Source organism: Pongo abelii, chromosome 17, assembly GCF_028885655.2.
Source record: "Pongo abelii isolate AG06213 chromosome 17, NHGRI_mPonAbe1-v2.0_pri, whole genome shotgun sequence".
NCBI classification, from domain to species: Eukaryota; Metazoa; Chordata; class Mammalia; order Primates; family Hominidae; genus Pongo; species Pongo abelii.
This window is the reverse complement of record NC_072002.2, coordinates 61,796,667-61,813,451: the sequence shown is the minus strand read 5'-3', so window position 1 is coordinate 61,813,451 and position 16,785 is coordinate 61,796,667. Positions and strand designations below refer to the sequence as shown.

The 16,785-nt window shown below is 48.3% G+C and overlaps 2 protein-coding genes across 6 annotated transcripts in view; one reads left to right on the top strand and one right to left on the bottom strand.

Annotated features, from left to right (window-relative positions):
* KATNAL2 (katanin catalytic subunit A1 like 2) overlaps positions 1-16,785 on the bottom strand; it is a 495,511-nt gene that overhangs the window by 53,884 nt on the left and 424,842 nt on the right. For all 5 annotated transcript variants that reach the window (XM_054537847.2, XM_024236163.3, XM_054537848.2 and 2 more), the window contains one exon: positions 1,300-1,370. In XM_054537847.2, the coding sequence (XP_054393822.1) occupies positions 1,300-1,370 (71 nt within the window). The remainder of the gene's footprint in view (positions 1-1,299; positions 1,371-16,785) is intronic.
* On the top strand, positions 8,341-11,780 carry LOC100455490 (elongin-A2). Its single transcript, XM_002828195.5, has 2 exons — positions 8,341-11,273; positions 11,428-11,780. Exon 1 carries the CDS (start codon positions 8,708-8,710, stop codon positions 10,967-10,969), a length of 2,262 nt encoding a protein of 753 aa, XP_002828241.4. The 5' UTR covers positions 8,341-8,707; the 3' UTR covers positions 10,970-11,273; positions 11,428-11,780.

The window sequence follows — 16,785 nt, the reverse complement described above, 5'->3', positions numbered from 1 at the left end:
AGAGGATCCCTTGAGCCCAGGAGTTAGAGGTTGCAGTGAACTATGATCATGCAGCCCAGGCAACAGAGTGAGACCCCCATCTGTTAAAAAAAAAAAAAAAAAAAAGTTTGTAAGCTCTTAGTCTGAAACCTACATGTTTTCTTCCTGGCTGAAACTTGAAAAGGAAAGTGAATATAAAGTAGATAGTGCCCTTCAAACACTTTGTGGAGCAGCTCTCTTCCTCTTATATTATCCAGCACAGTAGCAGCAGCCCTTACTGTAATTGCTTGTGTGTTTTTAATGAGGTAGGTGGCCAAACCCAAAAGTTTTTAAATTTCCTCACCCTGCCAGTTATAGAATGGGTATGGCAAGGAAGAAGAGAGTTGGACTTAGGTTGTCCAAGTAAATGCAATACATTTATTTTGAGGAAAGAAAAACTGATTAAGAAAGTTGTCTTGTGCACATAGCCAGCAGTGAGACTATAGAAAAACCTCATTTCTGTGCTATCTTCAAATGTGTAGAGGAAAGGAAAAGTACTTTATGTACTGGATAGGTCTGTTGAAAAGTTTTCAACATCTAATATGAAAAATATTTAGGTAAATGAGGCAATAAAAGCATAAGTCTGAAGCCAGGTGCAGTGGCTCACACCTGTAATCCCAGAACTTTGGGAGGCTGAGGTGGGCTGATCTTTTGAGCTTAGGAATTTGAGACCAGCATGGAAAACATGGTGAGACCCTGTCTCTACAAAAAATACAAAAATTAGCCAGGCATGATGGTGCACACCAGCAGTCTCAGCTACTGGGGAGGCTGGGAGCAGGGGGATGTGGTTAGAGGCTGCAGTGAGCCATGATTACACTCCAGCCTTGACAAGAGAATGAGACACTGTCTCAAAAGAAAAAAAAAGGTGTATGTCTGGGTTGTTGGGGCAAGAGGAGGAATCGGTGGCACACGGGGGATTTTTAGGGCAGCAAAATGATTCTGTATGGTACGATATTGGCAAATACATGGCCATTACGCATTTGTCAAAACTCACAGCACAATATAACACAAAGAGTATACCCGAATGTAAACTATGGACTTCAGTTAATAATGTATTGGCTCATCAATGGTAGTAATAAACCACATCAATACAGATGTCACTGGGAGGGGAAACTGGAAAAGGGAAGGGGCGTACAGAACTCTGTACTTTCTGCTCGATTTTTCTGTAAATATAGAATTGCTCGAAACAAGAAAGTCTATTGTATTTAAAAGTACGCATCTGGAAAAGTAGAGAGCAGAGAAAGAGGAATCATCTCTATAAATGTTTGTACTATAACATACCCTTCTTGTGTTAAATAATGCGAAATCAAAATGAGAAGATTTTTTCGTCGTGCTTCTGTCCTCATCTCGCACTGTGAACAAAGAGGAAAATTTAGGTAGGATGACAACAAAAAATAACACTGCTCTTACAGCAATAAACCCTGGAAGGTAAATGTAACCTGTGAAAACCAAGCAGCATGACTTAAAGGCTGGAAAGCAATTTGAAGTCTCTAAGGACATATAAAGTTGTTTTCCATTGTTATTTTCTTCTTACAGCTGCCTTCTCAGTTGTAAACTTAAGGGACAATGATTTTAATTAGGATTGCTCTTTACCACTTGGACTTCTTCCTGCCGAGCCAATCGGCCTTTTATTGCTTATAATCGTGAAGAAACAAATGTATATCTACTACTATTGGGACCAGGTTAAGGAAAGTGATTAGAAAAAGATAATCAGCTGTGAGCCAGAACTCATCTGTGACAACACAGGCACTTATCTGCTACCATATCTGTAGTTCACTCAGAGCCCCACCCAGTCCTTGCCAAATGCAGAGATGAGTTCCCACAAACGATTCAGGGGTGACTGCACAGGCAAGCATTTAGAATAGCCACTGAGAATAGCAGAGGCCATAAAAGGACAACTCTTGTATGATAAGGTCTTTGCTCAAACTGGATGAATGTGTGCATTTATTCACAGTGTTAATGTGCTACATTTAGGAATCTGGTATCTCAAATTGCCCCAAAACGTATTCACAAAATAGTCATGTTCAGTAATACTTCCCTTATTTGAAAATAACTTATCTATCTTTATCTAAGGAGAATACAGGTAAGAACTAGACAAAAGCCATAAAAGGTCTTTGTGTGGCCTAAATTATATCACAAAATCTATGCACAAACACTTATATTCATGATACATAGAAACACTTTTCAGTGGCTGGGTGCGGTGGCTCATACCTGTAATCCCAGCAATCTGGGAGACCAAGGCAGACGGATCACTTGAGGTCAGGAGTTTGAGACCAGCCTGGCCAACATGGTAAAACCCCATCTCTACAAAAACTACAAAAATTAGCCAGTGGTGGCAGGCACCTGTAATCCCAGCTGCTCCAGAGGCTGAGGCATGAGAGCCACTTGAACCTGGAAGGCAGAGGTTGCAGTGAGCCAAGATCTTGCCACTGCATTTCAACCTGGGTGACAGAGTGAGACTCAGTCTCAAAAGAAAAGAAAAGAAAAGAAAAACGAACAAACCAAAAACCAAAAAATACTTTTCAGGCATTCATGCAGAGTTTTCTAAAAATTAATGTTATAATGAAATTAAAATATGCATATAAATATTTGAAAATCAAATAATACTAAATTTTTTTCTAAGTTGCTTTTTTATTGTGGTAAAATTTATGTAATATAAAGTTTACCATTTTAACCATTTTTTTTCTTTTTTAACTTTTTTTTTGAGACAGGGTCTCACTCTGTGGCCCAGGCTGGAGTACAGTGGTATGGTCAGGGCTCATGGCAGCCCTGCCCTCCCCAGGCTCAGGTGATCCTTCTGCTTCAGTCTCCTCAGTAGCTGGGACTACAAGTGCACACTACCACCTAGATAAAACTAATCTGGCTGATTTCTATATTTTTTGTAGAGATGGGAGTCTCACAATGTTGGCCAAGCTGTTCTCAAACTCCTGGCCCCAAGCAATCTTCTTACTTTGTCCTTTCAAAGTGCTGGGATTACAGGCATGAGCCAAAACACCCAGCCCATTTTAAACTTTTATTTTATTTTATTTTTTTGAGAAGGAGTCTTGCTCTTGTTGCACAGGTTGGAATGCAGTGGCGTGATCTCCGATCACTGCAAACTCTGCCTCCTGGGTTCAAGCAATTCTCCTGCCTCAGCCTCCTGAGTGGCTGGGATTACAGACGCCCGCTACCACACCTGGCTAATTTTTGTGCTTTATTAGTAGAGACAGGGTTTCGCCATGTTCGCCAGGCTGGTCTCGAACTCCTGACTTCAGATGATCCACCTGCTTCGGCCTCCCAAACTGCTGGGATTACAGATGTGAGCCACTGCACCTGGCCATCATTTTAACCATTTTTAAGCGTACAGTTCAGTGTCATTAAATACATTCACATTGTTGTACAACTATCACCACCATCCATCTCCAGAAAATTTTCGTCTTCCCGAATTGAAACTTCGTTCCCATTAAAGAGTAACTCCACATCTCCCCTGCCTCCAGCCCCTGGCAACCACCTCTCTACTTTTTTGTCTGTGACCCAGGATAGCTTTGAATGTGGCCCAACACAAATTTGTAAATTTTCTTAAAACATGAGATTTTTTTTTGCTTTTTTTTTTTCTCATCAGCTATCATTAGTGTTAGTGTATTTTATGTGTGGCCCAAGGGAATTCTTCCACTGTGGCCCAGGGAATGCAAAAGTTTGGACACCCTTGCCCTAGAGGGTGTCCTTATTAAAGTTATTAAAATAAATTTATTATTTTAATATTTTATTTAATATATTATTTTAATAAAATAAAGTTATTAAGGTTATTAAAATAACCTTAATTATTTTAGCTGTTTCTTCTGATATGTACTTCTATGTTTCTAAATAATATATCATTGTTTCATGATATGTGTGTTAGGCATTAACTATTCACTTCCTTTAAGACAGATGAGAACTAAGCTGTCTTACACCCTTTTCAAACTATCCTTCCCTACAGTTGTATCAATATTTGCTGATTACATTATTAGGACCATATAAAAGTTGTTCACTGTGGAGCCAAAAATACCATGGTTACTTTTCCATTTCTGTACTTTTTTTTTTTGAAATGAATAACCGCCCCATTTTTATTAGGTTACTTTTCAACATACGTATTGTTAATAATCAAAACACGAACACATCTCATATCACTTCCCATGCCATCAAATACATAAGATTTTGTGTCCTTTCTACTCACTCACCTCTTGCTTCCCTCTTGGAGCCTCTATCCTCCCATTCTACTCTAGAGACTGACTCTAAGACCTGCAACAGATGATTTTTCTGGGATTTCCCTTTGACATTTTCTTGCATTGGATCCCCTAGAAACTGAATCTTTCTCTTCTGGTCCCTCTCGTTTTAATAGCACACTTTCTGCCATGCTTCCAGTACAGCCTGTGGAATCATAAGTCAATTGAACCTCTTTTCTTCGTAAATTACCAAGGCAACAACAACAACAAAAAATAGCACACATTCTCTTGAGTAAACGTGTATGGGAGATAAATGTTGAGAATTTGTATGCCTGAAAGTGTCTTTATTCTGCTTTAAGCTTGATAGCTTGAAAAGGTATAACATTACCATTCCTATTCCTGATCCTTTGCATGTAATGTAATTTTTCTTCCCAGGAAGCTTTTAGGATCTAATTTTTTTTTTTTTTTTTTTTGAGACGGAGTCTCGCTCTATCGCCCAGGCTGGAGTGCAGTGGCGCGATCTCAGCTCACTGCAAGCTCCGCCTCCTGGGTTCACGCCATTCACCTGCCTCAGCTTCCCGAGTAGCTGGGACTACAGACGCCCGCCACCACGCCCGGCTAATTTTTTGTATTTTTAGTGAGACGGGGTTTCACTGTGTTAGCCAGGATGGTCTCGATCTCCTGGCCTCGTGATCCGCCCGCCTCAGCCTCCCAAACTGCTGGGATTACAGGCGTGAGCCACCGTGCCCAGCCTAGGATCTCATTTTTAACCCTAAGATTCTAAAATTACACCATTTCTTTGGTGTAGGTCATTTTCCATTCACTGCCTAGCCATTGTCAAGCTAGAAATTCTCATGTTCTCATTTTTGGAAAAATTCTTTATTATTTCTTTGGTAAATTATTTCACTATATTTTCTCTGGTTTATTTTTATGAATACCCATTAACTGGATAGGGGATGTCCTGAATTGATTTTTAAAGACTTTTTTCCCACAGTGTTCCATTCCTTTGTCTCTTTTGTTCTATATTCTGAGCAATTTCCTTGGCCTTATTTTTTAGCAGAATTTATTTAGATAATAACATTTTTAATTTCCAGGAGCTTCTTCTTATTCTCTGATTCTTTGTTTTTTTCATAGCATATTATTCCTGTTTTTTAGAGTATTCTTTTATCTTATGATTTAAAGTCATAATGGAGAGGTTCAGTTATGCTCAATATTTGCAATATAAGTAGGCAGGTAAAACAGTAACCTATTTTATAAACATATCCATCCAAAAGAATTCAAATAGACAGTTTTATTGCTTAAGATGATAAGCCTTTATTCAGCGTGCTAGAAAACACAACAAATAAGGCAACCCTAATAAAAGTGAGTTGGAACATTTGTCAGAATTATTTCCTTCAAACTCCTTTTTAGAATCCCTGGAGAGTCATTTAAACAGTGAACCACTGACCTAATTAACACAGTTAATCAGGATAAATAAGAAAGCAAAAGCTCTAGTTCTTGAGACAGAGGCCTAATTCTTAATCCTAAACAAATCTGAGCAATGTTAATCACAGTTTTGAAAGAATAGCCTAAAAGACAGGCTTTACTCAGGGTTTTAATTACATTTCTGCAAAATGGTAGCTACTTCAACTCCAATCGAAAGAATTTCCACTTTTTTTTTTTTTTTTTGAATCACAGTTTGCAAAAGAGTCGATCTCTATAATGGGGATTGGCTGAGTCCCTTAGAATTCTGTCTGGTAATGAGGCTGCATCAAAAATGGCTTTTCATGGTCGGGCACTGTGACTCACTCCCGTAATCCCAGCAATTTGGGAGGCCAAGGTGGGAGGATCACTTGAGCCCAGGAGTTTGAGAGCAGCCTGGGCAACATAGGGAGACTCCCATCTCTAATAATAATAAAAAAAAAATGGCTTTCCTACTATGTGGACTGTGAAGCAGCTTTTACTTGTGGTGACCAGGTCTTAAAATAATAATGTGACTTTTATTTTGTGGTAAGAGTGATAAAAATTCAGAATTCAGTAAGAGTAAAGCAGCAAAAGAGAGTTTTAAAAACACTATTCAAAATGTAGTGTTAAACATTTAAGATGAGCTTCTGTTACTGAAAACACAGAATGCAGTCTTACAAATTTCTTAATTAAAGGTATAAAGTGGGCCAGATCTACATCTTTCTGCCCAGGCCATTCAAATTAACATAGAAAATTATCTTGTGAATTAGAAAAACTAAGAATGAGCCATTCCCCCCAAAAAGGGTCCATTTAAACTGTAAGAGATGGTGTGCCCCTGAAATGGACACAACTACATGCTCATTAATTTCTGTGTACAAAGAAAGGAGGCCCAGAAGTGAACATCTAATCTAGGTGTCTCATTTGCATGTGTGAATAATCTGGCTGTTTTTGTCTTCTTTCATTTCCTTTGTGGGCTATTGTGCCACAAATATACCTCCATTATCAAATTCAAAATTGAATCCTATGATACCATAGCCTGAGGAAAAGGAAGCATTGAATATCATTCCCAGTTTTAGACCCAGAAGAGATTTAGGAAATGTTACTGTATATACACCACATGCAACATTAGTGCCTTTAATTTCCTTTTACGGGTGCAATGGAGATTAATTTCCATGAACTAGTTTAAATTTCAGTAATAAGATCCAAATTTTGCATTAAGCTTTCCATCTCAAAAACAAACAGTTAAAAAGCATACATCTCTTCTTTCAAATGTTTTTACTATACTTCTATTTTATGACTGTAAAATAGAATTTTACAGTCCCTGCATCTAATATTCACCTAAAAGCTTGAATATATATACCTGTAGATTCTAATTTGTTTTTTGTTTGTTTCCTGATTATCTCCTGGCTCTGCCAGGAAACTTCCTAAGTTTCAAATGCTGTACAACCTAAAAAAATCCTAGAAATATCAAAAGAAGTGTCTACAGATCCAGAAAAGACATTTATTGAATTTAATACAATGTCAGAATTGGTCAACTATGCTCAGAAACGCAGGACCAAGTGTTCCCTAATTTGAGAGGGCAAATAAGTAACAACAGAAATAAGAGAAAAAACCATAGATATTTCAAATGATCCTGTTTTAATAATTGTCACTGAAAAATTAAAATCCGATCCAGATACCAAATCTGTTTCAACAATAATAGCTAGAGACAAGAGTAAAAATTTCTTTGAAGTTTTAAAACAGGTGGAAGAAGATCCAGAAATATTTATACCAAGATTTGTAAGAGGGGATAAAACATGGCTACACTGGATAGTCCTGAAGAAAGAGCACAAAACAATGGCCACCAAAAGGTGGCAGCACTCCAGTCAAAGACAGAGAGAGGATCAATCAAGAGAAGAGGTCATGGCAACTGTTTTGGGGAATGCCCAAAAGATATGACTAAAAGACTTTTTGAAGGGCCAAATCAAGATCAAATACGCTTACCAACAGAGTTTTTGAGAAAACTAGCCAAAGCATGAGCAGAAAAACCATTACCAGAGGGTTCTACCTAATCAAGAAAAAGTTCTTGCTGTTGCATTTCACTGAACAAATGGCAGTTTGGCAAGAGTTTCAAAGGGAAATCATGAGGCGTCCACCTTGCAGTCATGATGTGGAACCTGCTGACCTCTATTTCTTTCCTCATATTAAAAATTCTGCAAACGGCACCCAGTTTTCTTCAGTTAATAATGGAAAAAAGATTTCATGGAAATAGTTAAATTCCCAGAACCATCAGGGCTTGAGGGACAAGGCGGGGGCAAGACAGTGCTAGAACTACTGTCTTGAAATTGATAGAGCAGATGTTAAGAAATAAAATCTACCGGTTTTATTTTTGTCTTTTAATCCCTGTTTTGACAAATTTGGAAAGTCCCTCACGCAACATCAGTCCTAGGCAAAGAGTTGTTATCCTGTATTGGTTCTTCTATGATTTTGTCTTGCTGTGTTATTTTCTGTTTTACTCCCAAGAAGATTCAGTCTGTGTTTTTTGGAATTCACAGATGTGGAACCTGCGAACATGGAAGGCCAACGGTAAAACTCAGTGGGGTGTGTCGAGGCTGAAATTAACCTAATCAACCTCTGGCGCACAGCAGTCCACCTGGCGTGGACCGTCCCGATTGTCTGCATTGTGCTGACGGCATGAGTACGTATTGGGGCGGGGCAGCCCAGGAGCTAAGAGGGTCAGGGCTAGAGCCATGAGTGTGGGCCTGGGATGGGCTATCTAAGGTCCAGCTCTGGCACCAGAGCTTCATTCTGTGTTGGACAGCAAACCGCAGAGGTCACTCCAGGCTGTGGCTCCACATCCCGAGGAACAAAAGCGGGCCTGCTCAGCTGTCTGCAAGGACCGTTGTTCCAGACCAAGCGGCCTGCTGCTCCGAGGACTGAGCTCGCTCCCGGCTGTGACTCCACATCCCGAGGTCGCTGCCTGGCGACCGGGCAGCGAGGACCGGCCACCCCAGACTTCGTGTCCCGCCGCCCCGAGGACAGAGCCGCGAACGCGAGGACAGCGACGCCTGCACAGCTCTGCTGAGATGGCGGCAGGCTCCACTACGCTGCGCGCAGTGCAGAAGCTGCAGGTGCGTCTGGCCACGAAGACGAACCCAAAAAAGCTGGAGAAATATTTGCAGAAACTCTCCGCCCTGCCCATGACGGCAGACATCCTGGCGGAGACTGGAATCAGAAAGACGGTGAAGCGCCTGCGGAAGCACCAGCACGTGGGCGACTTTGCCAGAGACTTAGCGGCCCGGTGGAAGAAGCTGGTGCTTGTGGACCGAAACACCGGGCCTGACCCACAGGACGCTGAGGACAGCGCTTCCCGACAGCGCCTCGGGGAGGCTCTCCAGGACCAGGAAAAGGCCTGGGGCTTCCCAGAAAACGCGACGGCCCCCAGGAGCCCATCTCACAGCCCTCAGCACGGACGGACAGCACGCAGAACACCTCCGGGCCAACAGAGACCTCACCCGAGGTCTCCCAGTCGCGAGTCCAGAGCCGAGAGAAAGCGCCCCAGAATGGCCCCAGCTGATTCCGGCCCCCATCGGGCCCCTCCAACGCGCACCGCTCACCTTTCGATGCCCGAGGGCCCTGGGCCGGCTGTGCCCGGGAAGCAACCCGGAAGAGGCCACACTCACGCCGCTCAGAGCGGGCCTCTGCTGGGTCAAGGCTGCCAGGGCCAACCCCAGGGGAAAGCCGTTGTGAGCCACAGCAAGGGGCACAAATCGTCTCGCCAGGAAACACGCCCCTTGTGTGCCCAGGGCGATTGGCACTCCCCTACTTTGATCAGGAAGAAATCATGCTGGGCCTGCTTAAGAGCGGAAACCCCAAGGATGCCCTCCTGGGCAAGTGCCAGGGACAGGCCGCCTTCGGACTTCAAGACAGACAAGGAAGGGGGGCAAGCTGGCAGCGGCCAGCGTGTCCCTGCCTTGGCGGAGGCTCCAGACAGTCACCAGAAGAGGCCTCAGCACAGGCACTCGGACAAGAAGAGGCCCAGTCTAGATGGCCGGGACCCAGGAAATTGGACACACGGCCTGTCCCCCGAGGAGAAAGAGCAGCTTTCCAACGACCGAAAGACTCAAGAGGGGAAGCCACCAACTGCTCATTTGGACAGAACGTCCGTGAGCTCCCTCTCTGAGGTGGAGGAAGTAGATATGGCTGAGGAATTCGAGCAGCCCACTCTGTCATTTGAAGAATACCTCACCTACGATCAGTTGAAGAAGCAAAACAAAAAGACTGGAAAATCTTCCACCACAGCACTTGGAGATAAACAAAGGAAAGCAAACGAATCCAAGGGCACTCGTGAGTCCTGGGATTCGGATAAGAAATTGCCTCCTCTCCAGGAAAGCCAGTCAGAGAGGCTGCAGGCGGCCGGCGCTGATTCCACCGGGCCGAAAACGGTGCCCAGCCATGCCTCCTCAGAGCTCTGGGACCTCTCAGAGGCCTGGATGCAGGCCAACTACAATCCGCTTTCGGATTCTGACTCCAAGACCTCCCAGGCAAAGCCAGAAGCACTCTCTGCACCAAAGTTACGGCAGGAAGCTGCTTTCCCTGAACGCAGAGCGAATGCTAAGATGCAGGTGTACTTGGGCTCCAGGGCTGCCTGCCAGTCCCAGGTGCTGACATTGCGACAGCAGTGTCTCCGGGTGCTTAGAAACAATCTGGACGCCCTCAGCGACGTGGGAGAGGTCCCCTACTGGGTTCTTGAACCCGTTCTGGAAGTGGGGAGTCCTCATCAGCTTTATCGCAGACAGAAAGACAATCACGCACTCCTTAGAGAGACAGACGAATTATGGAGGATTCATTGTCTCCAGGACTTCAAGGAAGAAAAGCCACAGGAAAACAAAACTTGGCGGGAGCTGCACCTGCGGCTTCGGGACGCCAGAGAGCAGCAGCTGAGAAGAGTGACAACGAATATCCGATCTGCACTTGAAAACAACCTCAAAAGCAGAGAGGCAAAGATGATCTCTTTCAACTCTCTGGCCAAGACGCCTTATGATACTTCAAGGAGGGAAGAGAAGTCTGCAGGAGACTCTGACCCGGAAAATGGAGAGATAAATCCATCCTCTAAGCCAGGGGGAAGCAGCCACACTCAATCCAGCCAGGGCAGCAGCAGCGGTGGCAGAGGCAGCAGCAGCAGCGTCCTTCACGGGCTCCCTGAGAAGCGGGCCAACCCCTGCCTGAGCAGCAGCAATGAGCACGCGGCGCCCGCGGCCAAGACCCGGAAACAGGCTGCCAAGAAAGTGGCCCCGCTGATGGCCAAGGCAGTTCGAGACTACAAGAGAAGATTCTCCCGACGATAAACTCAGGACTTGCCTTACACATAAAATCTGGGGGGAGGAGGACCAATGCAAAGTCAACGCGGGTTGGGGAACGAAACTTCCAATGGACACCAGGACCCTTGGCTGGGTGCAAAGTTGAGCCTCTGAATTCTGCAGGTGTCAAGTGCTGGCCCTGTGATTTTTGCCTCCCACACCCGGCCACTGCCTCCCTGCTTGGAGGACACCTCAGAATTCAGAAGATATTATGAACGCGTTCGGATCAATTCTGCTTTGGCGGTTCACTGACCGTTTTTTAAACAACGCCCTAGTTGCCATCATAAATCAGGTACGAGATGTGAGAGTCCCTTTTGCCGTTTTTTCTCTCTTCTGAAATCATGGAGCACACAGGGACTTCTTAGACACAAACTCTCAATCCAGCAGTTGACACTGATAACTCCGACTACGCAAAATGTCTTGTTACTGTTGTTGTTTTCTTTTAGATAAAAGGCCGGGCATGATCCTGTAATCGTGAGCCATCCTCCCCCGGGAGGCCGAGGAAAGCAGATCGCTTGAGCCCAGGAGGTGGGGACCAGGCTGGGCCAAACGGAGAAGCCCCGTCTCCACAAAAGATACCAAAATTAGCCCGGCGTGGTGGCACGGCCCCTGTGGTCCCAGCTCCTTAAAGGGCTGAGGTGGCAGGATCGCCTGAGCTGGGCAAGCGGAGGTTGCGGTGACCCTTCCTCATTCCACTGCACTCCAGCCTGGATGACACAACCAGAGCACACCTCAAAGAAAACTGCTGTTTGTTTGAAGAAAGGAACTCTTGGCTTTCATACATAAATGCTAACAACTGGTACATTCCTTAAGTCAAAACACTTTTACTAGAGTCATTCCCAATGTTTTCAGCCAGAACCCCTGTGAAAGAATGGCGACACCTTAATCAGCTTATTTAGGTTCTCGATCAGGAAGTCTAAACCTGCCAATCAGAGTTCCTAATTCCTATGAGATGACCGGGTTAACTACCTTGACTTCACCTCCTACCAGCTCCTGCAAGCTTTGGTGAACGTTTCCCTTCTAACTCAGGGCATTTGTTGGCTTCACGCGGGCTGGTAGTCACAGGTCCGTGTGCCAGATACGACACACACACATACACACAAAGACACACACACAAACGCACACACACAGGCGCGCGCACACACACAAACACGCACGCGCACACACCCCCCCCATTAAGTAAACCTCGTTCTTAGGCGTTACCGACAGTGAGGGGTAGAGAGAGAAATACAAAGACATAAGCCGCAAGGCAAAACCGAGCAAGGGCAGCAGAAGAGATCAAAGTCCTGTACCCTGGGCTGTCAGCAGCATGGGGGCTGGGAAGCTCCTGGAAGCAGGCACCTGAGTGGATGCCGGTGCACGTCAAAGGAGGCCTTCAAGCCTGAAGAACACGGAAGGAGCCAGAAACGGGGTGCCACAGAGATGCTACCCTTAAGGAAGACAGAAAAGCATCCGTTCCGGGGAAGGGGACATAATCCAATCAGCGACCGCGTAAAACTCAGACATGTCCGGGCACGGTGACTCGCGCCTGTATTCCCGTGGCTTTGGGAGGTCGAGGCCGGCGGACCACCTGAGGTCAGGAGTTGCAGACCAGCCTGACCAACCTGAGGAAATCCCGTCTCTTCTAAAAAGACGAAACTCGGTTGGGCTTGCTGGCGAGCGCCTGTAATCCCAGCTACTCAGGGGGCTGAGACAGGAGAATCGCTTGAACCCGGGAGGCGGGGTTTGCGGTGAGCCCAGATCCCACCACTGCGCTCCAGGCTGGACAACAGAAGCCAAACTCCGTCTCAAAATTGAAAAACAAAACCTCAGAAAACCTTCCCCAGCAAGGGCCAGAGACAACGCCCGTCCCTATTTCTTGACAGCAATTCAAGAGAGAATCTCAGGTGGCCTGCAAAACTCACAAGAGAGCAGAATATCCTCCCCAAGGCAGAGAAGCCACACGCTCTCTCTGGAGGAGGTGGAGTGGCCACCGATCACCCTGCAGCCCCTCCCCACTCCCAGCCAGAAACCCCAGTCCCTCGGAACCAAATTGTTTTCCACTGGCAACAACCTTCCTTCCTGGAAAATCGTTTCCCCTGCCGAAATGGAGAACAAGCACGAAACAAGCAAACACAACTCAAAACACAAACACAAGGAAGCAATCCGAGCAAGCTCTAGCTCCTCATAGCTCATCGATGCCCCCACTGGCGTGCTACTGAAAACAGCGGCTGCACCCATTAAACTCATTCATTACTGGAGAACGAGACAGACCTCAGCAGATCCCTGCTCCCACTGCGACACACCCGCTCCAAAAGACAGAAAGGAAACAACCCCCACACAACACATAAACCTGCCCCAGAATAGAATTCAGCATCAACCTAAGGATCCTGCTGTAACATTGCTACACTGACCCAGGACAGCTCAATTCTCTTCCCACCTATTTACAAAACAATCCTCATTCTGGGAGCTCCGGAAGCATGGCCAGTATTGCACTAGGATCCTCTTCGTGAGGTAGCCGGAAGTCTGGAAACACAGCAAATTTACCTATTTCTCTACACAACACGGAGGGTAATTCTCAGAAAAGGCTTAACACCCGAATCCTCATACTTCAAATGGTTGTGTTTTCCCCATTCGGACTGAAAGGTGAGAGTGGAACTCGGCTGCCCAAACCGTGGCGCCGATATCAGCTGCAGGCCAGAGCAAGCCTTTCCGAGGAGATTTTAAACAACCGGTGGGAGCAAGATCCTGAAGCATTTCTTCCAAGATTGGCAGCAGGAGATGAAACCTGGCTCTACCCGGCAGGATCCTGAAGACCAAGCACGAAGCCGTGGCTAGCAAGAGGTGGCAGTGCTCCAGCCGAAGCCACAGAGGAGCAGTCAAGAGCGGAGGTCATGGCCACCGTTTGGGGGGGGATGCCAGAGGGATTCTCCTCGTTGGCTTTCTGGAGGGCCAAACCCTGATCACATCTGCTCACTGGCAGAGCCTTTTCAGAGAGTTAGCCAAAGCTGGAGCGGAGAAGGTCCCCACCAGAGAGTTCTTCTCCACCACGACAACGTTCCTGCTCATGCCTTTCTTCCAACGAGGGCAGCTGGGCAAGACTTGCCATGGGAAATCACGAGGCGTCCACCTTACCGTCCTGATTTGGCGCCTGCTGACTTCTTTTCGTTTCCTTGTCTTAGAAAACCTGTAAAGGGCACCCAGTTTTCTTCAGTTAACAACGGAAGAAAGATTGCATGGAAACAGTTACATTCCCAGGACCCTGGGGGGCTTTAGGGATGGGCTGGACGGCGGGGAGGAGACACTGCTTCCAGAAGGGTCTCGAAGTTGATGGAGACGGGGTCGAGAAGTAAAATACACCTTTTTCATTTTTCTCCCTTAATCCCACTTTTCTACGAATGTTTCCAAGTCCCCTCACACGACGGCAATCCCAGGTAAAGAGTTGTCCTCCTCTGTTGGTTCTCCTTCCTACGATTTTGTCTTGCGGTGTTGTTATTTTCGCTTTTACTCCCAAGGGGATTCTGTCTGTGTCTTTGGGAATCCACAGATGCGGGGGCTGGGAACAAGGAGGGCCAACGGTAGAACTCAGTGGGGTGTGTCCAGGCTGCAATTAACCTAATGAACCTGCCGGGCACAGCAGTCCACCTGGCGTGGACCGTCCCGATTGGCTGCGTTGGGCTGACGGAATGAATTCGTATTGGGGCGGGGCTGCCCAAGGCCCAAGGGGGTCAGGGCTTGAGTCCTGGGTGGGCCCGGGGCTGGCTATATAAGGCCGGGCTCTGGCAGCCCAGCTGCATTCCGCCTCGGACGGCGCAGCGCAGAGGTCACTCCAGGCTGCGGCTCCACATCCCGAGGGACAGAAGCGGGCCTGCTCAGCTGTCTGCAAGGACCGGCGTTCCAGACCAAGTGGCCCGCTGCTCCGAGGACCCAGCTCGCTCCAGGTTGTGGGGACTCCACGCCCCGAGGCCTGCGGTCCGCGAGGACCAGCGCCCCGGAACCAGTGGCCCACTGCTCCGAGGACCGAGCTCGCTCCAGGCTGTGACTCCACATCCCGAGGTCGCTGCCTGGCGACCGGGCAGCGAGGACCGGCCACCCCAGACTTCGTGTCCCGCCGCCCCGAGGACAGAGCCGCGAACGCGAGGACAGCGACGCCTGCACAGCTCTGCTGAGATGGCGGCAGGCTCCACTACGCTGCGCGCAGTGCAGAAGCTGCAGGTGCGTCTGGCCACGAAGACGAACCCAAAAAAGCTGGAGAAATATTTGCAGAAACTCTCCGCCCTGCCCATGACGGCAGACATCCTGGCGGAGACTGGAATCAGAAAGACGGTGAAGCGCCTGCGGAAGCACCAGCACGTGGGCGACTTTGCCAGAGACTTAGCGGCCCGGTGGAAGAAGCTGGTGCTTGCGGACCGAAACACCGGGCCTGACCCACAGGACGCTGAGGACAGCGCTTCCCGACAGCGCCTCGGGGAGGCTCTCCAGGACCAGGAAAAGGCCTGGGGCTTCCCAGAAAACGCGACGGCCCCCAGGAGCCCATCTCACAGCCCTCAGCACGGACGGACAGCACGCAGAACACCTCCGGGACAACAGAGACCTCACCCGAGGTCTCCCAGTCGCGAGCCCAGAGCCGAGAGAAAGCGCCCCAGAATGGCCCCAGCTGATTCCGGCCCCCGTCGGGACCCTCCAACGCGCACCGCTCCCCTCCCGACGCCCGAGGGCCCTGAGCCCGCTGTGCCCGGGAAGCAACCCGGAAGAGGCCACGCTCACGCCGCTCAGGGCGGGCCTCTGCCGGGTCCGGGCTGCCAGGGCCAACCTCAGGGGGAAGCGGTGGCGAGCCACAGCAAGGGGCGCAAATCGTCCCGCTGGGCTTCGGCTCACAAATCGCCTCCTGTCCAGGAAAGCCAGTCAGAGAGGCTGCAGGCGGCCGGCGCTGATTCCGCCGGGCCGAAAACGGTGCCCAGCCTTCTCTTCGCAGAGCTCTGGGACCCCTCAGCGGCCTGGATGCAGGCCAACTACGATCTGCTGTCCGCTTTTGAGGCCATGACCTCCCAGGCAGAGCCAGAAGCACTCTCCGCGCCAACGTTCCAGGAGGAAGCCGCTTTCCCTGGACGCAGAGTGAATGCTAGGCTGCAGGTGTACTCGGGCTCCAGGCCTGCCTGCCAGCTCCAGGTGCTGACGCTGCGCCAGCAGTGCCTCCCGGTGCTTAGAAACAATCCGGACGCCCTCGGCGACGTGGGAGGGGTCGCCTACTCGGTTCTTGAACCCGTTCCGGAAGGGTGGACGCCTGATCAGCTGTATCGCACAGAGAAAGACAACCACGCACTCGCTCGAGAGACAGATGAATTATGGAGGATTCATTGTCTCCAGGACTTCAAGGGAGAAAAGCCGCAGGAGCACGAGTCTTGGCGGGAGCTGTACCTGCGGCTTCGCGACGCCCGAGAGCAGCGGCTGCGAGTAGTGACCACGAAAATCCGATCTGCACTTGAAAACAAACCCAGCGGCCGACAGACAAAGATGATCTGTTTCAACTCTGTGGCCAAGACGCCTTATGATGCTTCCAGGAGGGAAGAGAAGTCTGCAGGAGCCGCTGACCCCGGAAACGGGGAGATCAAGCCAGCCCCCCAGCCCGCAGGAAGCAGCCAGCCTGCCTCCGGCCTCGGGGACGGCGGCGGCGGCGGCGGCGGCGGCGGCAGCAGCAGCAGCAGCAGCAGCAGCAGCAACGTCCTTCACGGGCTCCCTGAGAAGCGGGCCAACCCCTGCCTGAGCAGCAGCAATGAGCACGCGGCGCCCGCGGCCAAGACCCGGAAACAGGCTGCCAAGAAAGT

Coding starts and splice junctions, on each gene's coding strand:
- LOC100455490 (XM_002828195.5), top strand. CDS start 8,708: ATGGCGGCAGGCTCCACTACGCTGCGCGCAGTGCAGAAGCTGCAGGTG.